The sequence below is a fragment of the Anolis sagrei genome, chromosome 5 (assembly GCF_037176765.1).
Source record: "Anolis sagrei isolate rAnoSag1 chromosome 5, rAnoSag1.mat, whole genome shotgun sequence".
In the NCBI taxonomy this organism is placed as follows: Eukaryota; Metazoa; Chordata; class Lepidosauria; order Squamata; family Dactyloidae; genus Anolis; species Anolis sagrei.
Window position 1 is genome coordinate 23,700,561 of NC_090025.1, and position 21,998 is coordinate 23,722,558.

Sequence of the window (21,998 nt, forward strand, 5' to 3'; positions counted from 1 at the left end):
TAATCTGCAATCCAGAAAGGAAGACAGAGCACTGATAGTTTGGTTTTTTTTTGGGGGGGGGGGGTGGTTTTCAGTGATGTTGCAAAGTGGGAGCAGCAAAACCCACAAAAATAGGTTGTGTATATGACACACAGATCATCAGATACAGGTTTGGGCCTACCACACACAAACTGTACGCAATAGGTGAATCCATAAAGATTTAAAATCTTGACAACAATACCAACTGTTTTTTACAGCACTGTTGTCAAAGCTTTGAAATGGTTAGATTCAGCTTGCAGTTTTGGGTAGAACATAATTTCAGAAAACAATATTTCTCTCCAATAAATATTTGAATTAAACAAATATTTTGAATTATGAGAGATTTGTTGAGACTTGCTGAAATCTGTCAAGAAAAGTTATCTTCCCAGAGCTTGGTTTTGTTCTGCTGCAGCACAGTTTCTTTCTCTCAAAGGTTGACAAGCATCATATACTGCAACCAACATTACAACTCATTTCCAAACCCTTGAGGGCTGCGAGACCCTTTTTATTTCATGGAGCCCTCTTTTTTTAAAGAAGTGTTCTTTTATTCATAACAGAAACAGAAAAAAATTACTTGTCATTGCAGGAGCATGCGCAGTCCGTTCTGTACGTTGCTTAAATAGCTGTTTTACTTATTCTTTCCAAATGCTCACCAGATTCTCCCATCAGAATACATATCGTTCACTCTTGGATGCTCTTCTCATTACTCCTATTATTAAACCTCCACCTCTGGAAAGTAGACCATCAAGGAAATCAACAAGTATTTTGGACATGCAAAGGAACTGGACATAGTAAGAGTGGTCATAACATAAAACATGTTTTTAGCACTCTTATCTTCTTGTCCCTCACTTTCACGTTATAACCAACACACCTTAAGAACTATGTTAAATCACGTTTGCACTACTATGCACTATTCCTATAGTTTTCCCCTATTTGGGAAAAGTGGGAAGAGGGGAGAATGCAATAAGTCTTTTATTTCCACTAACATCAATCAGCTACTGCCAGAATTATACCTATTCCAGCATCATAAAATGTAGGATGGAAATGGTAGGACAGGAAAAAAAAAGCTATTTTCAGTTAAATGCTCTAAAGCATAGCAGCAGGACTGCATGGTAGAAATGGCTCATATCCACCTCTGGTTCCCACTATGGTATGCAAATTATGTTAATTTAAAATATGCACACTGATTGTGTCTTTCCAACATGTTTTGAAGGTATGATAAAATTCATTACACCAAGTTATTTTGGTGTATGTTACGTTTTGTGACTTTTCCATTAAGTGTGAGGTGGAAACATATTACCACAGTGGCATCAGGATTTTTAAATGAAATGTGGGCAATCTCTCCATCCATGAAGAAAGTCCATGTTGTTCTAACGGTGTATTACTGGAACAGGGAGTTCCTCATCCTTAGTGCCTTAATATTGTGAGACTGTTACTGTCAGTAAATGGGGCAGCAAATGATTTTACACATATGTGCCAGCTCTTCTCTATAAAATGCTTCATGTTTCCTGATAGGGTGGGACATTTTGTTCTGTCAGACTTCCTGACCACAACTATGGTACTATTAAACTCTACGTTCCTTGGAAGCTTTATATTTAACCTACAAACCAGACGTCTGTGTTTTGATGGGTTAGATGCAGCTGGCTCATTTATTGTGTCTAGCAAACTAGTTTCCTCTACCTCTGAATTCATGAGCCTTTTCCGTATTAATGTGCCTCAGGAATAGGTATAATTCAAAATTCCCAAATGTCACTATATCACAAGTTTCTTAAGCTATGAATGCTTGTTCCCTATCCAGAAAACTGGCCCCTTCTTTGACTTTTTTTTTTATTTCTTAAAATTTGGGGTGGTTATGTCAGTTTTAACCAATATTGAGGTACAGAAAAGCATGGTAGAGTGAGCTTTTTCAGATGATAGGGATACAAAAATAATATAAACCATAGATGTATAAGAGATCAGGATTTAGCAGTATAATAGCCTAAAAGTAGGTAGGTTTTATACGTTGTACTTTAAGTGAATGATCAAGTGTCATGTTTGCACAAGCATAACTGCACAAAGTCCGATGAGCTTCCACTCATCTGATCACTGCAGTGTGCTCTTGTTATCATGCATTACTCGTATTTCCTGCATCTTTGAACTGGTCTAGTCCATGCATTCAATGACTTTGGATGATTCCCAACCTATCTATACATCATTTATGTTGTTTTTATAAAGTTCACCACTAGACTTATCATGCCTTTTAGACATGGCCAAGAGTAGGTGATTAAGATCAACTTGTTTGCATATTTGCAATATTTAGCAGTATAATGTGAATCTTGCTGTCTGGTCTATTGCTCTCTGGCTCCCTGCAAACAACAGTTTTCAAATGAGAAACTGGCCTCAGGGAGACATGCCTTTTTTCTCTTTCCTCCTTTATTCTTCTACAGTACGGAATGAATTTTTGATAGTTAACCTTAACCATAACGTTGCCATGATCTTAAACTGCATTATGAAATGGTCCTCAGGTTCAACCTGATTTCATGAACTAGAACGATGGTCTGAAATCGTCTTAGAATTCAGCCAGATTTCAAGAACTACTACTGTGATCTGAAATGGTCTTACAGATAAATCAGATCTACTTAGACCATAGTCAATGTATGTGAACATGTACCTGAGCAATAGATGACCCTGACAAAGGAAATGTATGAAGTTAATTTTGGAGGGGGGCAATCACTTTACATTGCCCAATTTCTTAATCACAGTTTGCAGGATGCCAGGACTGTGTTTGCAGGAGAATGTCATTTTTTCAACTATAAAGATCTCTTAATGTCAAAACCAGTAAAAGTTTCATAAATATGCGTACACATACATATGTACACATCTGTCATACCTATGTGATTTCTTTCCCAAGAAGCCTAAAACTCCAGGAATAAGCAGTTAGGCTATAGCTAAAGTGACATCCCAGTAATTAAATGATTTTTGCAACAAATATTGCCTCATTTGTCTACTTTAAACCAAGCTTTCCATTTTTAGAACTGCTCCTGTTTTTTTGTGTATTTATAGACTGGGTTTCCATGTAAAGCCATCATGATTGTTGGCACCCAACAAATAATAACAATACCAAACCAACTGCTGTTATGATTAAATGAACAATCACCATTAGCCAAGCAGTACAGTAAAGTCTAAAAGTGATATTTGGACAAATAGTTTCTGCAATGCCACAATTATAACATGTGACTTCTATAACTTCATATAAATGACAAGAAATATGATTTAGAGCAGTGGTCCCAAACTAAGGCCCACAAGCTGGAGGTGGCCCTCCAAGGTCATTTGCTCAGTCCCGTCCTAACCTTTAGACTTAGGGTCAACCTAAGTCTAAAATGACTTGAAGGCACACAACAATTCTAGTTAATTTGATTATCTCATCAACCAAAAGCAAGCCCACATTTATTTATTTATTTCATGCATTTCTACCCTGCCCTTCTCCCCCCCCCCCCAAAGGGGGACTCAGGGCGGCCTCACACAAGCACCGTACGATGCTATCAACATGTACTTCCCATTGAAGTATTGGTACATTTCACTTATGTTGGTTAAAATTCTTCTTCATTTTAAATATTGTTCTTTCATGTTTTTTGCACTACAGATAGGATATGTACAGTGTATACAGGAATATGTTCATGCATTCTTTTCAAACTATAGTCCAACTCCCCAACTATCTAAAGAAAGGTCTTCAGTAGCACTGCCCTACTTGTCTTCATCCTCCCCATCCTTTTGCATTTCCTTCTTTTACCTTATTAAGTGGTATCTTTAGCAACATAAACAATTGCCCTTGTAATTTTACAGTGGAAAGTTTTAAAAGGCAAAACAAAAGCAGAATTGAATTATGGAGAGAAAAGCAAGTCCTCTTGTTTTAAAAAAATCCCCTCTGTATGTTTTGTGACCCTGGCATCAAGCATTATTTATGTTGCCATTTCACAGGCAATTTTTCCAAATATTTCTCTTTTTTTGTCGGCAGTCATTAAGAAGTGGCAGGCTTTGTCTTACACCTGTTAGTATTCTGTCAAATTAAATTGGGTCACATTTTTTTTAAAAAAAAGCATGGGTTGATTATAGCAAATTCTCCTAATTTAAATTTGAAGATGTGCTAGAGATAAATTACCTTAAGATTTCGGTCATTGTCCTGGGGATCAAGCCTATTGAGAAGTTAATTCCACAGAGTGCAGGCAACATACATACAATTTCTCCATGCTCATAGTATTTTATGCTAAAAATGAACTTGACCCCCTTTAAAAATATTAAGGCAGTTACAATGGAGAAAATTTAAATTCTTAACAGTGATATTTTTTCTAACATATTAATTGCAATAATTTAAAAGAAGAGAAAAATGAGATTATTTGTTTTGTCTGCAGTTCTGTACATCCTGCATTTTGTGTGTTCAGTCCCCAGAACCCACCAGGCCTCAAATATAAAACTTGAAGTAGTTGGTTTTTGTTTTGTAATACCCAGGAATAGAGAGGATACATTTGTTTTAAGGAGAATTTACCATCCCAATAAGTTTTCAGTGGGCTATTGGTATCTGTTGGGGTTTGATTACAGGACTCTACCCCCACTCCACCCCATGGATACCAAAATCAATGTTCAAGTCCCATTTTATATAATGGAATAGTAAAATGGTGTTCCATATATAAAATGGCAAAATCGGGGTTTTGTTTTTGTTCTGTTTTTTTAAGTCAAGCCATAGATGGTTGAATCTATGGGTACAGAATTGGTGGATACAGAGAACTGACTGTATTCAGCTATATGTTTTTTCATCTGGAGTCGGGGGCAGCTGGTGAGTCCAGGAACAGCCCAAGGTTCCAACTATTACAGAAAATAAATATTATTATTCTCAATAGTTCTTCCTTTTGAGTCAGCCAGTATAGGATTGCAGTATTAGTAATTTCATGAAGTGAAAAGAATCTTACTTTGCCATGTATAAAGGAAAGAGAAACATATGAAATTAGTTTATTTACTCCGGCACTTTTAAAGAGCATAGAGACCTCCAAAGGGAAAAAGATTTCTCATACTTTAGTGTATTGAAATACTATGTATGCATTGGACCTAACTTTTCTACAATGAACATGGAAAAATATGAGGTCTCCTGTTATACTTCCTGAATCCTCCTTCTATCTTGACAGGGTAGATAGTTTTGGATTGTTTTGTGTTATAGTGGCTCTGCATTAAACACTGTCTTGAGGGACATTGACCTGGATCCAAATTTCTTTTCTTAGGATGATATGAACCCTTTATACTTTTCCACCAGTTTTACAATTTAAGTTAACTTAAATTGGGTTGGCTTGTTTGCTTGATTGCATAATGTATTGCTGTGACTTTTAGCTTCTCTGCTAATTTTTAATGGAGCATATTGCTGCCTAGGCTTTTAAAAATCAAATAATCCCTAATGGGCTTTTTAAACATGCTGTTCTACCAAGAGTTTTTGTTTGTCTGCTAGTTTTTAATGGATTCTATTGTTTGGTGTGTAATCTCATCTATCCTTTGTAATCCAATCTCGAAGCTTTCAGGTTGAAAAACAGGATATTAAAGACTTGAAATGAAATGAAATAAATAACTATACAAGGAGTTGTCCCATATATAAGAAAAATCACGGCTCAGGTTTGTCCAAGGTTTTCATGATGTTAAGTTTTAGCATCCAGTCAACCCTGCACCTTTCATATAATATCCTAGGATTGTTGGATTTACATAATCTGTTTTAAATAACAGATCTGGGAAGTTCTTTGTTAAGGTCACCTTGAGTCCCATATTGGGATTAAGGTGGGATAAAAAAAATAAAAATTTGGTTGATACAACTCATGCGAATTCAGTGTGAAGAATAGTAAAATGAAAGAGGTGTTAGTGGCATGTACCACCTAAGCCCAATTACCACTTTAAAGAGGTAGGTACATTTACTGTGTTTATGGAGTTGTTTCCTCTGTGAACCAAGAATGAGATATTTCTGATTGGTTGTTATCTTATCCTTACTGCTCCCATATGACCCTTGCACTTTATTCATTAGCCCTATCCTCTAAATTGTTGTTGCACCAGTTCGCCTACCCATGACAACAAAATGAATAATATTATGGGTTGTTGGTTTCAATGCTTGTTTTTATATATTGCTATAATGTTGTTTTATTTTGTTATATACTGCTGTTATGAATTTTAATGTGTTACATTTTAACTGTGTTGATTGGGCTTGGCCCCATGTAAGCCACCCCAAGTTCCTTCGGGGAGATAGAGGAGGGGTACAAAAATAAAGTTGTTATTGTTGTTGTTGCTGCTGCTGCTGCTGTTGCCTTTGAGATACATGACTAATTTTCCTAGTTTTTTAGCCTCTTATATTGAATATGAAAGGCAGCTTGGCCTTTACATAATTTCAGTGTAGTTAGTGGAAGTATATAATGATATGACTGAATGGCTCCTTTTGGTCTCTTCACAACACCCATAAATGTTTGCTGTATTTCTCTAAAAATTATTGCACATAACTTTTTCAGATGGTGCATCCTCTACTTTCCTGCTTCTCAGTTTTCAGGGAAGGAACAGTAACCGTTGATATTTTTAATTTGGTATAGAACAGTCCTGGTCCTAAAGTTATGTAAGACACTTATCCATGGCCAGCCGGTGTTGATTCTATGAGGAAAGACTTTCCTCAAATGATTGTGCCATTTAAATGTTGACCCAATAGTGCAGGACTTATTCACAGTTAAACTCTGTGGCTGAGTGATGTTGAACAGACACATTATTTAGAGTATGTTGGTTGTGGAAATGAGTTAGTGTACTCCTTTTATTTTAAGTTGCTACCCTTATATAGTTTCAGACAACCAGAATAAAAACCAAGGGTTCCACCTGAAGACCTGTAAGGCCATTGTTCTAAGCAACTGTCTTGTTAGATATATAGCTTGAAGAAAATCTTGATTAGATGTAGTATGTAATAGAAGTCTATGACTATCATGAGGTCACTATCTCTAACACTATCTCTGCTTATCTCTGGAAAGTAAGAACTTTCAGTGAAATGATAAACATGGAGGTCCTCCTCCGCATTTCAAGATTTTGTCATCTATCCTCTCACCACAAACAAGTTCTGTATCCCACTGTGTTTTTTTCACCTCCCTTGAACAGATAAATCAAAACTTCCCAGCAGGGTTCAACTCATTTTAAACTGTGCAGGGATTGCCATTTCCACTTGATAGAACCAGTGGTTAGCTTCATAACAAGAGATAGTTGCACCTGGAATTGACTGGACTTGATCAAAAATCCATGTTGGTTGTGCACTTACATATGGCAATTCCATTTCTCTCTGTCTTGTGTTCCCACCTGTAAAATATAACCTTCCTCACTGGGTTGCTATAAAAAGAAATGATGTACAATCATAGTACGGTTGGCAGATAGCTAAATCCTAACCTGCTTGTGGGACAAACCAGTGATTTTGCAACATAAGGAAAGGTCCTAAAGGCCAATGTCTAGAAACTTGCTTTTGAGAAATGCTGCCAAAATATCTAGCAAAAATAAAAAAATCTCATTCTTGACTGTGTCTGTTATTTTTTTTCCATTAAATAGAGAAGAAGGGTAATGGCCACAGCACTCCGGATGTTTGCCAAGTAATATTTTGTACCAAGAAACAGAAAATCCAATAGATTGTGTTATCTTTTAAAACTAGGGGATAGGTGATGATGCTGTGCATGACATATGAACCAAAGAGTAATACTGTTTGAGGAAGACCACTGAGGAGGTCCTAAGTCAAAGTGAAGATCCTTGGGAGTTTCAGGTAGAAACTGTATGCAGAGTAAGGTAAAAAGACAGGTGGATCCCCTTGTTGATTTGTATGGTAGTTCAGTACGTTGATACCTTCTCTGCCTTGGGACATGTATGACCATTGTACATACATATAAAATGTTTGTACATTTATTACCATTTAAAATATTTTACCCTACTTTTAAAATCTTAGTCCTTAAGTAGTTTACAAAAATGAGGCAGCACCTTCAATCAGTATTACGATTTAGCACAAGATAGCCAGAAGCTCATATGAAACCACTACAAGTGTTGATAGTATAAGCAATAAGTTCAGTTTGATAAAGCACATAATATATAAAATATATTAGATTTTACATTATGCCTAAGTTCGCTGAAAATATTTGCTACTTTCAAACTGGAAGCCAAGCGAGAGCTGATCTAAACATCTTTCCAAAGTACATGGAAAACAGATTATAGTGCACCCCTAAGCAATCCTGTTTCTTTTTGAGGTCAACTTTCTTCCTGAATTATAAGTAGCCCTTCACAAAATGCAACGATTTTGTCAAAAAACACAGAGCAACTGCATTGAAGGTGGAAAGCAAGACTTCTTTATAATCACCACCACAGAATAAGCAAGATAATGATCTCTAAGTTTTCATTCTAGCCATTTTCCCATGATACGTTTCTTCACATATATCTGGTAGACCAGAGTGCATAATGCTCTCCACAAAAGGACTGTTGAGTAGAAAACAGAAATTATGCCCCTTAGGAAATCTTAGGATTTCAGCAATTGCCTAGGCAACTAAATAACTGCCCCTGAAATGGCTTCCTCATTTTTGTACTTTCTGAACATATTTTTTCAACAAGTTTGAGGGTTACTTGTTAAGCAAGTAATAAATTCTAAACCTATTCATCTCGGAAGTGCCTGTTTTTCTTAAGAGAAGATCTTGTTCCGTGTTGAAGCACATTATTAAATTTCCTGTTCAAAATGACTGGCTTAATTCAACCAATTGCCTGTACTTTCACCCCTTAAAAACCCTAACAGAGAATTCCTTGTTCTTCAAAAGTAAGATAGTAAATTAAATAGTTTGAGAGGAACAAAATTTATTATCTAAAATTTCTATGAGCAGATCTGCTTGATCATATTAATTCTTTCTTGGAGAAACAGAAGAATGAGTTAAGCAACAGCTTTGCATAGTTCAGCTCTTGTATATCTCATTAACTTTTACTTAAGTGGCTCTATTGCTCTAATTTGTCATTAGTCACAGCAACTTCTGCTAAATTTCATTAATGCTATTTTCTGCCTTTTCCACAGCAACACTTTAACAGTTAGTGAGTCTGATTTAATCTCTAAGGATTTGAAGCAGGTTTTTAAATCCTAAAACTGCAAGCAGAATATCCTGAAATGTAACCTCAAAAGTCAGAAGTTCATGTTCAAGTATTGGATTTCAGGCAACTTGTCAGTGTGGCTCTCTGCAGTGAATTAAAATGAGATGAGAAAAATATTCTTTTATAGCTTTGGGTTTGGGTGGGTTTTTCTTTCTTTCTTTCTTCTCCTGGTTCAGGGCCTTGTCATCACTAGTTTACCCAAGTTCCAGTGAAGTAAGATGCTTGGGAAGTGTCATTGCTGCTGCTGTGGGTGGACAGGCAGCAAATAAATGGAAGGAGGGAAAGCAGCCATACCAGTATTGCCATGGTTGCTTGAACCAAACTCTCTACTTTGCTGATTTTTAGTAGAAAGCATCTGCTTGTGCCGAAGCTTCTAATGTAGGAAGCAAAGCAGTATGGCATCCTGTCGGAGCAGATGAGGAAAATAAAAAGAAGGCTGTGCTCCTTCTCCCATTGACCTGGTGTAGAATTTACTAGCAAATGAATTAATAGAAATGCATCTGGAATCCTAGGTGGGCATGTGCCCATTACTGGTCTTTCCTGGAAGTTAAGGACAGAACTGCCTCTGATGGGATGTCCTCTGCAGTCCAGAAAGCATTCTGTTTTTTGTTGTTTATTCATTCAGTCATTTCGTGACCTTATGGACCAGCCCACGCCAGAGCTCCCTGTTAGCTGTTGCCAGTCACTTCAAGGATACCATCCATCCATTTTGCCCTTGGCTGGCCACTCTTTATTTTTCATTCCATTTTCCCCATCACCATTACCTTCTCCAAGCTTTCCTGTCTTCTCGTTATGTGGCCAAAGTACTTCATCTTTGCTTCTAATATCCTTCCTTCCAGTGAGCAGCCAGACATTATTTCATGGAGTATGGACTGGCTTGATCTTCTTGCAGTCCAAGGCACTCTGAATTTTTCTCCAACACCACAGTTCAAATGGGTCTGTCTTCCTTTGCTCAGCCTTCCTTATGGTCCAGCTCTCATATACATAGGTTACTACAGGGAATATCATTGTTCTAACTATGTAGATCTTTGTTGCCAGTATGACGCCTCTACTATTTTATCGAGATTGGTAATTGTTCTCTTTCCAAGAAGTAACCGTCTTCTGATTTCCTGGCTGCAGTCTGTGTCTGCAGTAATCTTTACATGTAGAAATACAAGGTCTCTCACTGCCTCCATGTTTTCTCCCTCTATTTGCCAATCAGTCTGGTTGCCATAATCCTGTTTTTTATGTTTACCTTCAACCCAGCTTTTGTATTTTCTTCTTTCACCTTGGTTAGAAGGCTCCTCATCTCCTCCCTGCTTTCAGCATCAAAGGAAATGCTAAAGAATGCTCAAACTTTCATACAGTGGCACTTATTTCACATGCCAGTAAGGTAATGCTCAAGATCCTACAAGGTGGATTCCAACTATACATAGAGAAAGAGTTGCCAGATGTACAAGCTGGGTTTAGAAAAGGCAGATGGATGAGAGACCAAATTGCCAATATCTGCTGGATAATGAAGAAAGGCAGGGAGTTTCAGAAAACCTATTTCTGTTTTATTAACTATTCTAAAGCCTTTGACTGTATGGATCATAATAAATTGTGGCAAGTTCTTGGTGGTATGGGGATACCAAGTTACCTGTATCTTCAATTTTTTTAGGCCAGGGAGCAGGAAAGCACTGTGGGATGCTATATTAGTCTCCCAGGAGACTCCTCAAAATGCTTAACAAACATACAAAATTAGACAATTTCCCACATATTTTCTTGGAGCGTGGGGGGGGGGGGAGGTAATCAAAACAATTATTACTTACTTACTTACTTACTTAGGCGATCCCTCGTTGGACGAGTAAGATGGTCTTCCATTATGGATTTCCTTGTGGGTCCGTATGTGGCTGTGGAGCCCTATTCTTGCTCTGCATCTTCTTCCGCAGTGAGGGCATTGGTTTCCAGGTGGAAGGCGGTCCCGGTCGGGGTTGGCTTGACGCGCCTTCCTCCTGGCACGTTTCTCTCTTTCACCCTCCACTCGTGCCTCCTCAAATTCTGCAGCACTGCTGGTCACAGCTGTCCTCCAGCTGGAGCGCTCAAGGGCCAGGGCTTCCCAGTTCTCAGTGTCTATGCCAGAGTTTTTAAGGTTGGCTTTGAGCTCATCTTTAAATCTCTTTTCCTGTCCACCAACGTTCCGTTTTCCGTTCTTAAGTTCGGAGTAGAGCAACTGCTTTGGGAGACGGTGGTCAGGCATCCGGACAACGTGGCCGGCGCAGCGGAGTTGATGTTGGAGGACCATGGCTTCAATGCTGGTGGTCTTTGCTTCTTCCAGCACACTGACGTTTGTCCGCTTGTCTTCCCAGGAGATTTGCAGGATTTTCCGGAGACAGCGCTGATGGAAACGTTCCAGGAGCTGCATGTGACGTCTATAGACAGTCCACGTCTCACAGGCATATAGCAGAGTTGGGAGGACAATAGCTTTATAAACAAGCACCTACGGATGTCCGGGTCCTCAAACACTCTCTGCTTCATTCTGGAAAATGCTGCACTTGCAGAGCTCAGGCGGTGTTGTATTTCGGCGTCGATGTTGACTTTGGTGGAGAGGTGGCTGCCAAGGTAGCGGAAATGGTCCACATTTTCTAATGTGACACCATTAAGCTGTATTACTGGCATTGGAGAGGGATTGGCTGGCGACTGCTGGAACAGCACCTTGGTTTTCTCAATGTTCAGTGACAGGCCGAGCTTCTCATATGCTTCTGCGAAGGTGTTTAGAGTGGCTTGTAGATCTTCTTCTGAATGCGCACAGACGACATTGTCATCAGCATACTGGAGTTCTATAACAGCTGTTGTTGTAACCTTGGTTTTGGCTTTCAGTCTGCTGAGGTTGAATAGCTTGCCATCTGTCCGATAGATTATTTCCACTCCGGTGGGAAGCTTCCCATCAACAAGGTGAAGTATCATAGCGATGAAGATGGAGAATAGAGTTGGGGCAATAACACATCCCTGTTTGACACCTGATTCCACCTTAAATGGGTCACTTTGGGAGCCACTGCTGTCCAAGACTGTTGCCATCATGTCATCGTGGAGGAGCCGCAGGATGTTCACAAATTTGTTTGGGCACCCAATTTTGTGGAGGATGGTCCAGAGAGCGCTGCGATTCACTGTGTCGAATGCCTTTGCAAGGTCGATGAATGCCATGTACAGAGGTTGGTTTTGTTCTCTGCATTTTTCTTGGAGCTGTCGTGCAGTGAAGATCATGTCCACGGTTCCTCTGGAGGGGCGGAAGCCATTCTGGGATTCTGGGAGGGTGTCTTCTGAGAGGGGCAGAAGGCGGTTTGCAAGGATTCTTGCGAGGATTTTCCCAGCGGAGGTTAGAAGGGAGATACCTCGATAGTTTCCGCAGTCTGTTCTTTCCCCCTTTTTGAAGAGGGTGATGATGGTGGCGTCCTTGAAATCTGCTGGGATTTTCTCAGTCACCCACACTTTTTCTATGAGCTGGTGGAGTTGGTGTGTCAGCTCAGGTCCTCCCTCTTTAAAGATTTCAGCAGGGATCCCATCTGGTCCACTGGCTTTGTTATTCTTCTGTTGGCTGAGGGCATTGCTGACTTCTTCCAAACTAGGCAGTGCTGCAAGCTCGTCCCTGGTTTGTTGTTGCGGGATTTGTGAGAGGACTTCTTCGGCCACATTGGAGCTGCGGTTCAGGAGGCTTTGGTAGTGTTCTTTCCAACGTAGTGCAATTGAGTTTTGGTCCTTCAGGAGTTTGGTTCCATCTGATGAGCGTAGAGGCTGTATCCCATGGTTTCTTGGTCCGTAGATGACCTTTGTGGCTTTGAAGAATCCCTGAGCATCATGGGTATCTGCCAGGTGTTGGATTTCTTCAGCCTTCTTTGTCCACCAGATGTTCTTGAGTTCTCTTGTCCTTCTTTGGACCTCAGCTTTTGCACTGGCATAGATCTTTTTCTTAGCAGCACAGTTGATGTCTCTCTGCCATGCTTGGAAGGCTTTCCTTTTCTTGTCAATTAGCTGTTGGATCTCGATGTCATTTTCATCAAACCAGTCTTGATGTTTCTTGGCTTGGTATCCAATAGTTTCTTCGCAGGCTTGGATGATGGAGGTCTTCAGTTTGTTCCAATGTTCCTCGACACTTTCGGGGTGTACTGTGGGTAGATGGTCCTTGAGTGCTGTTTGGAGATGGGCTCGTCTGGAGGGCTCCTGAAGGGCTTGGGTGTTCATTTTGCGCCTTGTCTTCCTTCCTTGGAGTCTGCGCTTGGGAGCGATCTTGAGAGCCATCGAGGATCGAATTAGCCTGTGGTCAGTCCAGCAGTCGTCAGCACCTGTCATGGCTCTTGTGAGGAGCACATCACGGCGGTCTCTGGCGCGTGTGATTACATAGTCTAAGAGGTGCCAATGCTTTGACCGGGAGTGCTTCCATGATGTCTTGAACTTGTTTTTCTGGCGGAAGAGCGTGTTGGTGATGACAAAGTTGTGTTCCGCACATTTGGTGAGAAGCAGGATGCCATTTGAGTTGCTGTTTCCAACCCCGTCTTTTCCGATGGTTCCTGGCCACAGGTCGAAGTCTCGCCCAACTCTTGCATTGAAGTCCCCCAGGAGGATGATTTTGTCCTCCTTAGGTATCCCCGATAGGACGTTGTCCAGCTGACAGTAGAATTTCTCCTTGATGTCTTCGTCAGCATCTAGTGTTGGTGCATAGGCACTTATGATGGTTGCCCGTTGGTTTTTGGCAAGATCGATTCGGAGGGTTGAGAGTCGTTCGTTGATGCCAGTGGGTGCTTCGGACAGATGTTTCACCAGATCATTCCTGATGGCAAAGCCAACTCCGTGCATTCTTTGGTCTTTTTCGGGCAGTCCCTTCCAGAAGAAGGTGTAGCCTCCTTTTTCTTCCTTCAGCTGTCCCTCTCCTGCTCTCCGGGTCTCCTGAAGGGCTGCTATGTCGATGTTGAGGTGTCCCAGCTCCCTTGCAATGATGGCAGTTCTGCGTTCGGGGCGTTCACTGCCACTGTTGTCCATCAGAGTCCGTACGTTCCACGTACCGAAGTTCATTTTCCTTTTTTGGCCGCAGGGTGGTGACCCCACTGGACGCGGCAGTCCAGTCAGGGATAAGTGAGGCAGACTATGTTTAGGGCACCTTTTCTAGCCCCCTCCCCATGTGGGGTGAGCAGAGTGGGTCCTCATTAGGGCTGCTCAGTCGCGGATACAGCTGCCGAACTACTCAACTGCCTCGGACCTTGAGGTAGAACGACTGAGTCCGTACCCACCGCCCATGTGCCAGTCTGTGACTAGGGGCTTCCAGATTTCACAGTCCTGCCCCCGTCGCCACTCGCTGATCGCCATGGGACTTTGGTTGGTTTGTTTTTATTTTCTTTGTAAGACGCCTGTGCGTGTGTTTTTTTAATGTGTGGAGGTCAGTGCACAACTGATCAACACACAGACTTCACAGAGTGAGGTTCCACTGGTGATGTAGTTTAACACAATGACCGTGGCTTCTCAGTCTGTTGCAGCCTTCTTCCGCCTTCACAGCCGTTGTAACATGTGCCATGTTATCCTCCGCCTGCTCCGCCGTTGAGGTCTTTGGGTCTTTGGACTGTGCTTGGTCTGGAACCTCCCCCGCGGCCACTCCTGGGAGTGCACGACTCCAGTTGTTGTGCCCACAGGTTCATCGGAACACGCAAGCCCCCTCACCACGACAAGGTGACAGTCCATCGAGGGGGAAAACAATTATTAACTCTAGTGGATCCTGGTAGTCCGTCCCCGTCCCCCCAAAGAAAGCTCTATGAACAAGAGACACTCATGGTTTTGTCTTTTTTTTTCCCTTCTAATTCATTTAACGTATGAGAAATCACCAAATTTGGTAGAAAAGGCATATGAAGAAGCAGTGCTCAGGAAGCTTTTGGGGAAGAGTTTATTTATTTATTTCCTTCATTTATACCTTGCCATTCTCACCCCCGTAGGGGGACTCAAGGCGGCTTACAACTAAGTGCTGCTTAAAACATAATAATAAAACATATCCCATCAACTAAAACAATTAATACAGTTAAGCAAATAAAACACATAAATCAGTAACAGATTTAAAACATATAAAGTGCTGAATAAACAAATGTGTATTTATATAAAAAAAGAGTCAAGAACTCTCATTCACATGAGCATATCCTTAAATTTTCATTTTCCTTTTTGTCTGAATAGAACAGACACCTGGACAATAAATATGGCTTTCTATTAGATTTATGCAAAGGTTTAAGTATAGAAAGCAAGAGACAGGGAATCTGGCAGGAGGGATGGTGGATATCAGTTTCAAGGTGCTGGCAGGGTGTTGTTAAAACTGGGAAAGGAAATTAACTCCTCGCCCTGTATTAGCATCCTCTTTTTCCCTGTAAAATTGCAGACGTTGAATTAGGTTTCCATTTATTCAGTCTAGATGAGATATTTTAAACCTGGTTTCACGTTTGATCAGAATCGACTTGTTATAGTTCAGTAAATGGAAATTGCATTATAATACATTACTACATCCTCTGCCTACCTTAGATTTTTTAAAAGAGAGAAATAAGACTTTGCTCTTGAGCTTGGAATTCAGACGAAGCCGTATTAGTTCAAGGAAATGCTCTGTGGCACAAGGAGAACTCAAATTTAATGGCAAAGACAGTATTTTTCTTCTTATTTTTTTTTCTTAACCTCCTTTAATGATGGTAGATGGCCTCCTTTGAGAAACATATAGTGTTGCCCTGGAGCTCATTCTTGAGCCTTTTTGTTCAATACATTAAAAATGGACTTGACAGATGAGCAACTCCTGTGGTAGGATTTCTCAATATTAATATGGGATTTCTTCCCTCAGAACACTGGCCCATTAATCAGTCTCTGACTGATAGACAGAGTTGTGTTAGGAAGCTGGCTGCCATGAAAAGTAGCACTTTTCAGTCAGTATGTTGCATATTGACAGCATTTCCCTGATTACTTCAGTGTGATATAAAGATTACCACTGGAACCAAAAGCCTGGAGGAAACACAAATGTTCTCTGATTTGGTTAAGTACATCTTACACAAACAATTCCAATCTTATTGAGGTGTGAGGGCTGCTGAAAATTTTAATAGAGTGTCTCCTGCTATGCTCAGTGGGCACTGAAGTGAGCCATAAATCAAAAGTTTCATGGAAGTCTCAGTCTTTTCAACCTATTAAAATACCCCCAGTTCTTTGCATAGAAACAGTGTCTCCACACTATCATTTCCTTGTAAAAGTCCAACAATGTACAGTTTTGTACACATTTATTTTGCCTGTACAAGGAATGACGTGCTAATTTAGTGTTCTACCATTTAGCCATGGTTGTATTCCTAACAGCAGGATCTTGAACATTGACATAAATGTTCTTTTTTTTAAAAAAATAATTTTTATTATTTTATCATAGTTAATACATTTGTTATACATTTGTTTTACAGCAGATACATATTATTCAATACAACCTAACATACTTTGGCATACTTTGGCATCTAGTATTATTATCCTGCTTAAACATATTTTCTATTCTATAAATGTTCTAAGGCTGTGGTTCTCAACCTGTGGGTCCCCAGGTGTTTTGGCCTACAACTCTCAGAAATCCCAGCCAGTTTACCAGCTGTTGGGATTTTTAGGAGTTGAAAGCTATAACATCTGGTTGGGAACCACTGTTCTAAGGGAAGTGCCGGGGTGGGGTGTGGGGTTGGGGGAGTTCATGGGTCCATGCACAAGTATATCTTTGATTCCATTTGAACTGCTATGGCATGGAATAATTGGGAAGGGCATTCATTTACAAAATGTCCATAATTATATGTATATTTTCACTTTTTTCTACAAATCCGCCATTTGTGGTAGAACATTCCTTCTTTTTGCTTACATTTCTAATGTATAGTTGATCATGCCTTTTACATTGTTGACAACCTTCAGGAGGAAAGTACCATCTGTATATAGTTTTGTAAAAATTCCCTCATAAGATGGAATGCCACCAAAATTGCAGAGGTAAAGAAACAAACATCATTTGGTTTCAATTTCTGTAGGTTCAAAATTCAGGTCCTCTCTTCTGTGTCCATATTTAGCTGAAACAGTGCCTCAGTTGTGGAAAATAGCTACATAACTTGCCCTCACATTTGTGGGTTTAACATCTGGATATTTGTTTATTCCAGATTTGATTACTGTTTTCTCTTTAGGAATCTTTGGGTCCTTGATTATGAGTCTGGTCAATCTCTGATAGAAGTTGACCCTATAGTCATGTTGGAGGACCTAGACATTCCTAGAAAGAGCATTTCTCTCATAATCTGTAGGTCCTCATGGTTAATTCTATGGTCAGCATTTGATGGGTGTTGATAATAGAGACACAATGGAGAGTAAAAATGCACAATGGTTCCCCCCCCCCCCACACACACACACACACATACTGTGTAGGGCCTGCTGTACTATTTTTCTATGAAGAAACCTGGAAGCAATTTTATATTGTGAACTACAATAAAAAGTCAATAAAAGCCAAGTTGAGCATTGGACTTTTTACTGTAATACATGACAGTATTATCTTGTTATGCCACGGGGCACTTTGCCTCTGCTCCAAGTCCTCTACATTAAAAGAGAGAGGAAAAAGCTTCATCCCCAGCCTCTGGGAGTAAAGTGTTTCCACTTCTCTTCAAGCCATATATACACACAAATACATTGCAGCCTTCTCCGTTGGTTAATAACTTGTGCTTCTCCTACAATCAACTTCACAGTTGACCCTGCCAACAGATTCCCTGCAGAAAACATAAGAGGACATTGGGTAATAACACTGGACTATTTTGCAGGCTTTCATATTGTATATCATTCTAACTACTGATAGAACAATTGCTATAAGACTAGCAGGTAATTTTGCAAGGTTGGCATAATCCAGTCTACCCAGTGATAGGCTTTATCTGAAAGAATCTACACAGTAGCTTTATACTCATTTTACACACTGAAAATAAATCAATGTTTAGTTTTGGTTTTTAAAAATATCTGAGTTAAAAAGACCATGAATTTCTGACTTTAGTTTTGGGGATAGGCACACTTTTGGTCAATCCCAGATGCACTAAAATCCTAGATTCCTTAATTTTATTGATGTAGCAGCAGTCATTTCTCTCTATAGGAAGACACCAAGAACAAACTATAAAATGAACCAAGATGCCTCAGCTCCATAAAGGAGTTGTATATCTCATTGTTGCAATTTCAAGAATTGGCTAAAACATCAAAATCAGGAACAAAATAAGGAGTGCAGAATGCTGGCCAGCAACAAAGAAACATTAACAAGCCCCTAACACAATGGAAATGAAAATGCTGAGATGGACACATGGTTTGACACTTCTTGACCATGTGCCAAATGAAGACATCTATCAATGACTAGGAATAAAAGCAGTCAGCAAAAAAAAAAAATATGCAGGAAGCAAGACTACGGTGATATGGCCATGTCATGAGAAGAGAACCAATATCACTAGCACAAACAGCACTGCATTTGAAGATTGCAGGACGACGGCCAGGTGGACTGCCAAAGAAAGAAAAGATGGACACCATCAATGAAGACATCCAACCTGAGGATGCCTAAAACGAAGCCCTGTGGAAATGATAGTCACAATACTAACCCTCCATTGGAAAAATAGCTTAGAAAGAAGAAGATCAAAATCAGGAATAATCTACTTGCAAAACACATAGACAGAATGGCAGCTGCCTATTTTGCCTTATGTCTTGGATTCTGTAAAGGGATTCTGCACAGGCTTGTTTTTTTAAAAAAACAGATTAGATAGAAATGGGAAATTTGACAATTGCAGTTCATCTGTAATGTAAAAGGAGTGGTCTCCCATGTCTATCAATGAACACCCCTTAGGAAGACCTAAGTCAGCATACAAGAGCTTTGAAATTGTGGTGATCTACAAATCCTCAATCTCAGATTATTTAGTGTTCCTGTAATATGAGTAGGTCTGGGTTTCAGCTGACTCCCAAAAGAAAAGGTGCTCAGTGTGTCGAAAGCAAGATATTTCCAACAAGAGTCTGAGGAAGAGGGCTGTTGTTGGGTCAAAAGGTTAGGTTTTATTTGGCAGAGAATTAGCTATGCTTTTGCTAGGCTTCCAGAGTGTGTAATAAAGTTCATCAATAGGCTTCTCCTTACAGACAATTGAAACTGGAAATAATTATGATTTTTCCTTATTTCTCTGAAATATAGTATGTCAACAGTTGGATTTATTGTTCAAGTTAAGAATCTTTTATCAGGAAATACAAATCCAGAATATTACACAATCCAAAATTGTGGTTGAAATAGTTAATTGTACACAAATCTTTTTCAGGCAACAAATTATTTAAAATGTTGTCTATAAAAGGTATTTTAGACTACTGTATGTTCTATCTCCATGATATCTTATTATGTATATGGAAATATTTCAAAATCTGAAATAGGGAACACTTCTGGTCCCAAGCATTTTGGACAAAGGAATTTCTATAGCCATTAAAAGAACATAACAGTTGCTATCTTCCATCTAGCTGTAAATATCACTTGCTGAACTTAAGCTGATTTTGTTTGCCTAAATGAACATAGGCTTATACTCCATATTATGCTAGCTCAGCTGTATATGGGTTTAGGGAAAGACAAATGTAGCTTAGTGATAAAGCACATGTTTGGCATGAAAACGTCTCTAGGTTCAATTCCTGGCATCTCCAAATAGGTCTGGAAAAGATTTCTTTCTGAAACCCAAGAGAACCACTATAATCAGGAAGATATTGGCTCAATAAATCAATAGTCTGTGTCAGTATAAAGCAACCAATGTGAATTTGGTTTTTAGCATTTCTTAACCACTATCATTGTTTCAGTAAATTCTTTGCTCATTGCAAATAATCTTATGTTTAATGTTTTATATATTAGCATTTTTTTAGAATTGACATTTAGACTGTGGGAGACTAGCAAAAACCCAAAATTTACTTTTCTGCATAGTTTTGATAGCAGTGGTAGCAGTATTATATATTATTATAGAATATGCTCTAATCTTGTGAGCATAAGAGATTACTAGAGTAAAATATGTTGAAGCAATGGAAGAACTGCTTAGAGGCAAACCAAGAAAATATGTCAACAACGTGAAGCATAATGATGTTAAGAGGCTCATCACTCTAGAGAAAAAATCCACTTAAAATCTAGTTTCTGTCTCCTGCAGAATTCTAGGGTTTGTAGTTTAGGGAGGAGCTTTTAACAGCCTCACTAAACTGCAAACCCCAGAATTTTGCAGGATTTTTTTTCTGTAGCATGATTAAGTGGTAAGTGGTCGGGCATGGCTATAATTTAGATCTGTCTCAGTGTTAGAATCCAAAAACTTACGTGAAGTAATAGACTTCTCTGGAGAGAATCAGGTGTGGTATCCCTAATATAAAATGGTAAACACCTCAAATGAGTGCTGGAGGAGCATGAGGATCTGTGAAATAGTGGGAGGCTATGGCAAGGTATCCGTGTAGTGTTCAGTCCAGAGCAAAATCAAAGTTTGCTTTTTGGATTTTTTTTCTGATTTTTTATTTGAGCCATCATTGGTTGAATCTGGGAATGCAGAACACATGCTGACTGACTATATATCCTACTGATTCATGGTAAATAAAGTTCATCAATGAGGCTTGTAAGTAGGGGTGAATGAGTGAATGAATGAGAGTGAAAATAATAAAGAATCAATGTTTTAGAAGAGCTTATCAATTTATGCTAAAAATAAGTAGTTTATATTTTATGGCCATCTGTTAGGGGTACTTTGTGGGTTTTTGGGGGTTTTTTTTGTTTGGTTGGTTTTGTTTTGTTTGGTTTTTTTGCATGGTTGGGGGTTGGACTGGATGGCTGATGTGGTCTCTTCAAACTCTATGAGTCTATGATTCTTCTTTTAAAAAACCACATTATTTGTTATGATAGTTTTAAACTAAGATGTAGAATTGTGTCTCCCTATAGTGATCCTCTAGAGCCTGCTCAGTATACTGCTGCCACAGTAAAAAGCATGCCTGAAACCCCAGAAAACGATGTGAACAGGACAGTGCTTGCAAGTACAGCATCAGTACCAGCCGTGAAGCCAGCAGAACCCCAGTATGCTGTCAAAACATCAGGATGGCAGTCTTCTAATCAGCCAGGTAAATTTTCCAACTCTTCGTTTTATTTACTTGTTAAGGAGGGCCAATTTTTTTATATGAAAAAGTAAAATGATATAAACTATTTGTAAAGTTCATGTTTATGTTGGTTGCCTTAATTTGTTTTCTTATTTCAGAAAAATATGGAAATAAATGAAGTAATATTTTAAATAGCAGGATAAATAAATATGCATGACATAGCCATAAGAATGGACCAAGAGCTTGGATCTGATGCTTGGCTATGGGACCAAGCCATTGGGCAGTAAGCAGTGCAAGGAATGATCAGGGATTATGTGCAATAGATATAATATTTGGAACAGCCTGGACTACAATTGTTGGAGTGTGTGATTTAATGTTTTTAATTCCACGTGTTGATGTTAAATGATGTCATGTTTTATGATTTAATTGATAATTGTATGTTATTATCGTTATGTTAAGTTTCTGAATGTGAGGCATTACATTTTGCCATAATTATGTTGGAAACCGCTTTGAGTAAAGTGAAGTAAATAAAACAAATAAGAATGGAGCAAGAGATTGGACCTGATGCCCCATAGAGCCCTTCCAATTCTGTACTTCCATTACTCTGCTAATCAATAAAGACCCATCATATTATGTTCTGCAGAAAGTAAAACCACATTCATAATATATTGATTTAAAAATAATAGAGAAATGCTCTCAAATGTGCAGTTTTATTTTTTTATTCTTAAGGTCCTTTGATTATGCAGATACAGCATAGATAAAAACTAACAATTTCAAAACCCAGCATT

The 21,998-nt window shown here is 39.2% G+C and overlaps 1 protein-coding gene across 5 annotated transcripts in view; it reads left to right on the forward strand.

The window, feature by feature from the left end:
- PDLIM5 (PDZ and LIM domain 5) overlaps positions 1 to 21,998 on the forward strand; it is a 140,297-nt gene that overhangs the window by 85,512 nt on the left and 32,787 nt on the right. For all 5 annotated transcript variants that reach the window (XM_067468596.1, XM_067468597.1, XM_067468598.1 and 2 more), the window contains one exon: positions 21,059 to 21,234. In XM_067468596.1, the coding sequence (XP_067324697.1) occupies positions 21,059 to 21,234 (176 nt within the window). The remainder of the gene's footprint in view (positions 1 to 21,058; positions 21,235 to 21,998) is intronic.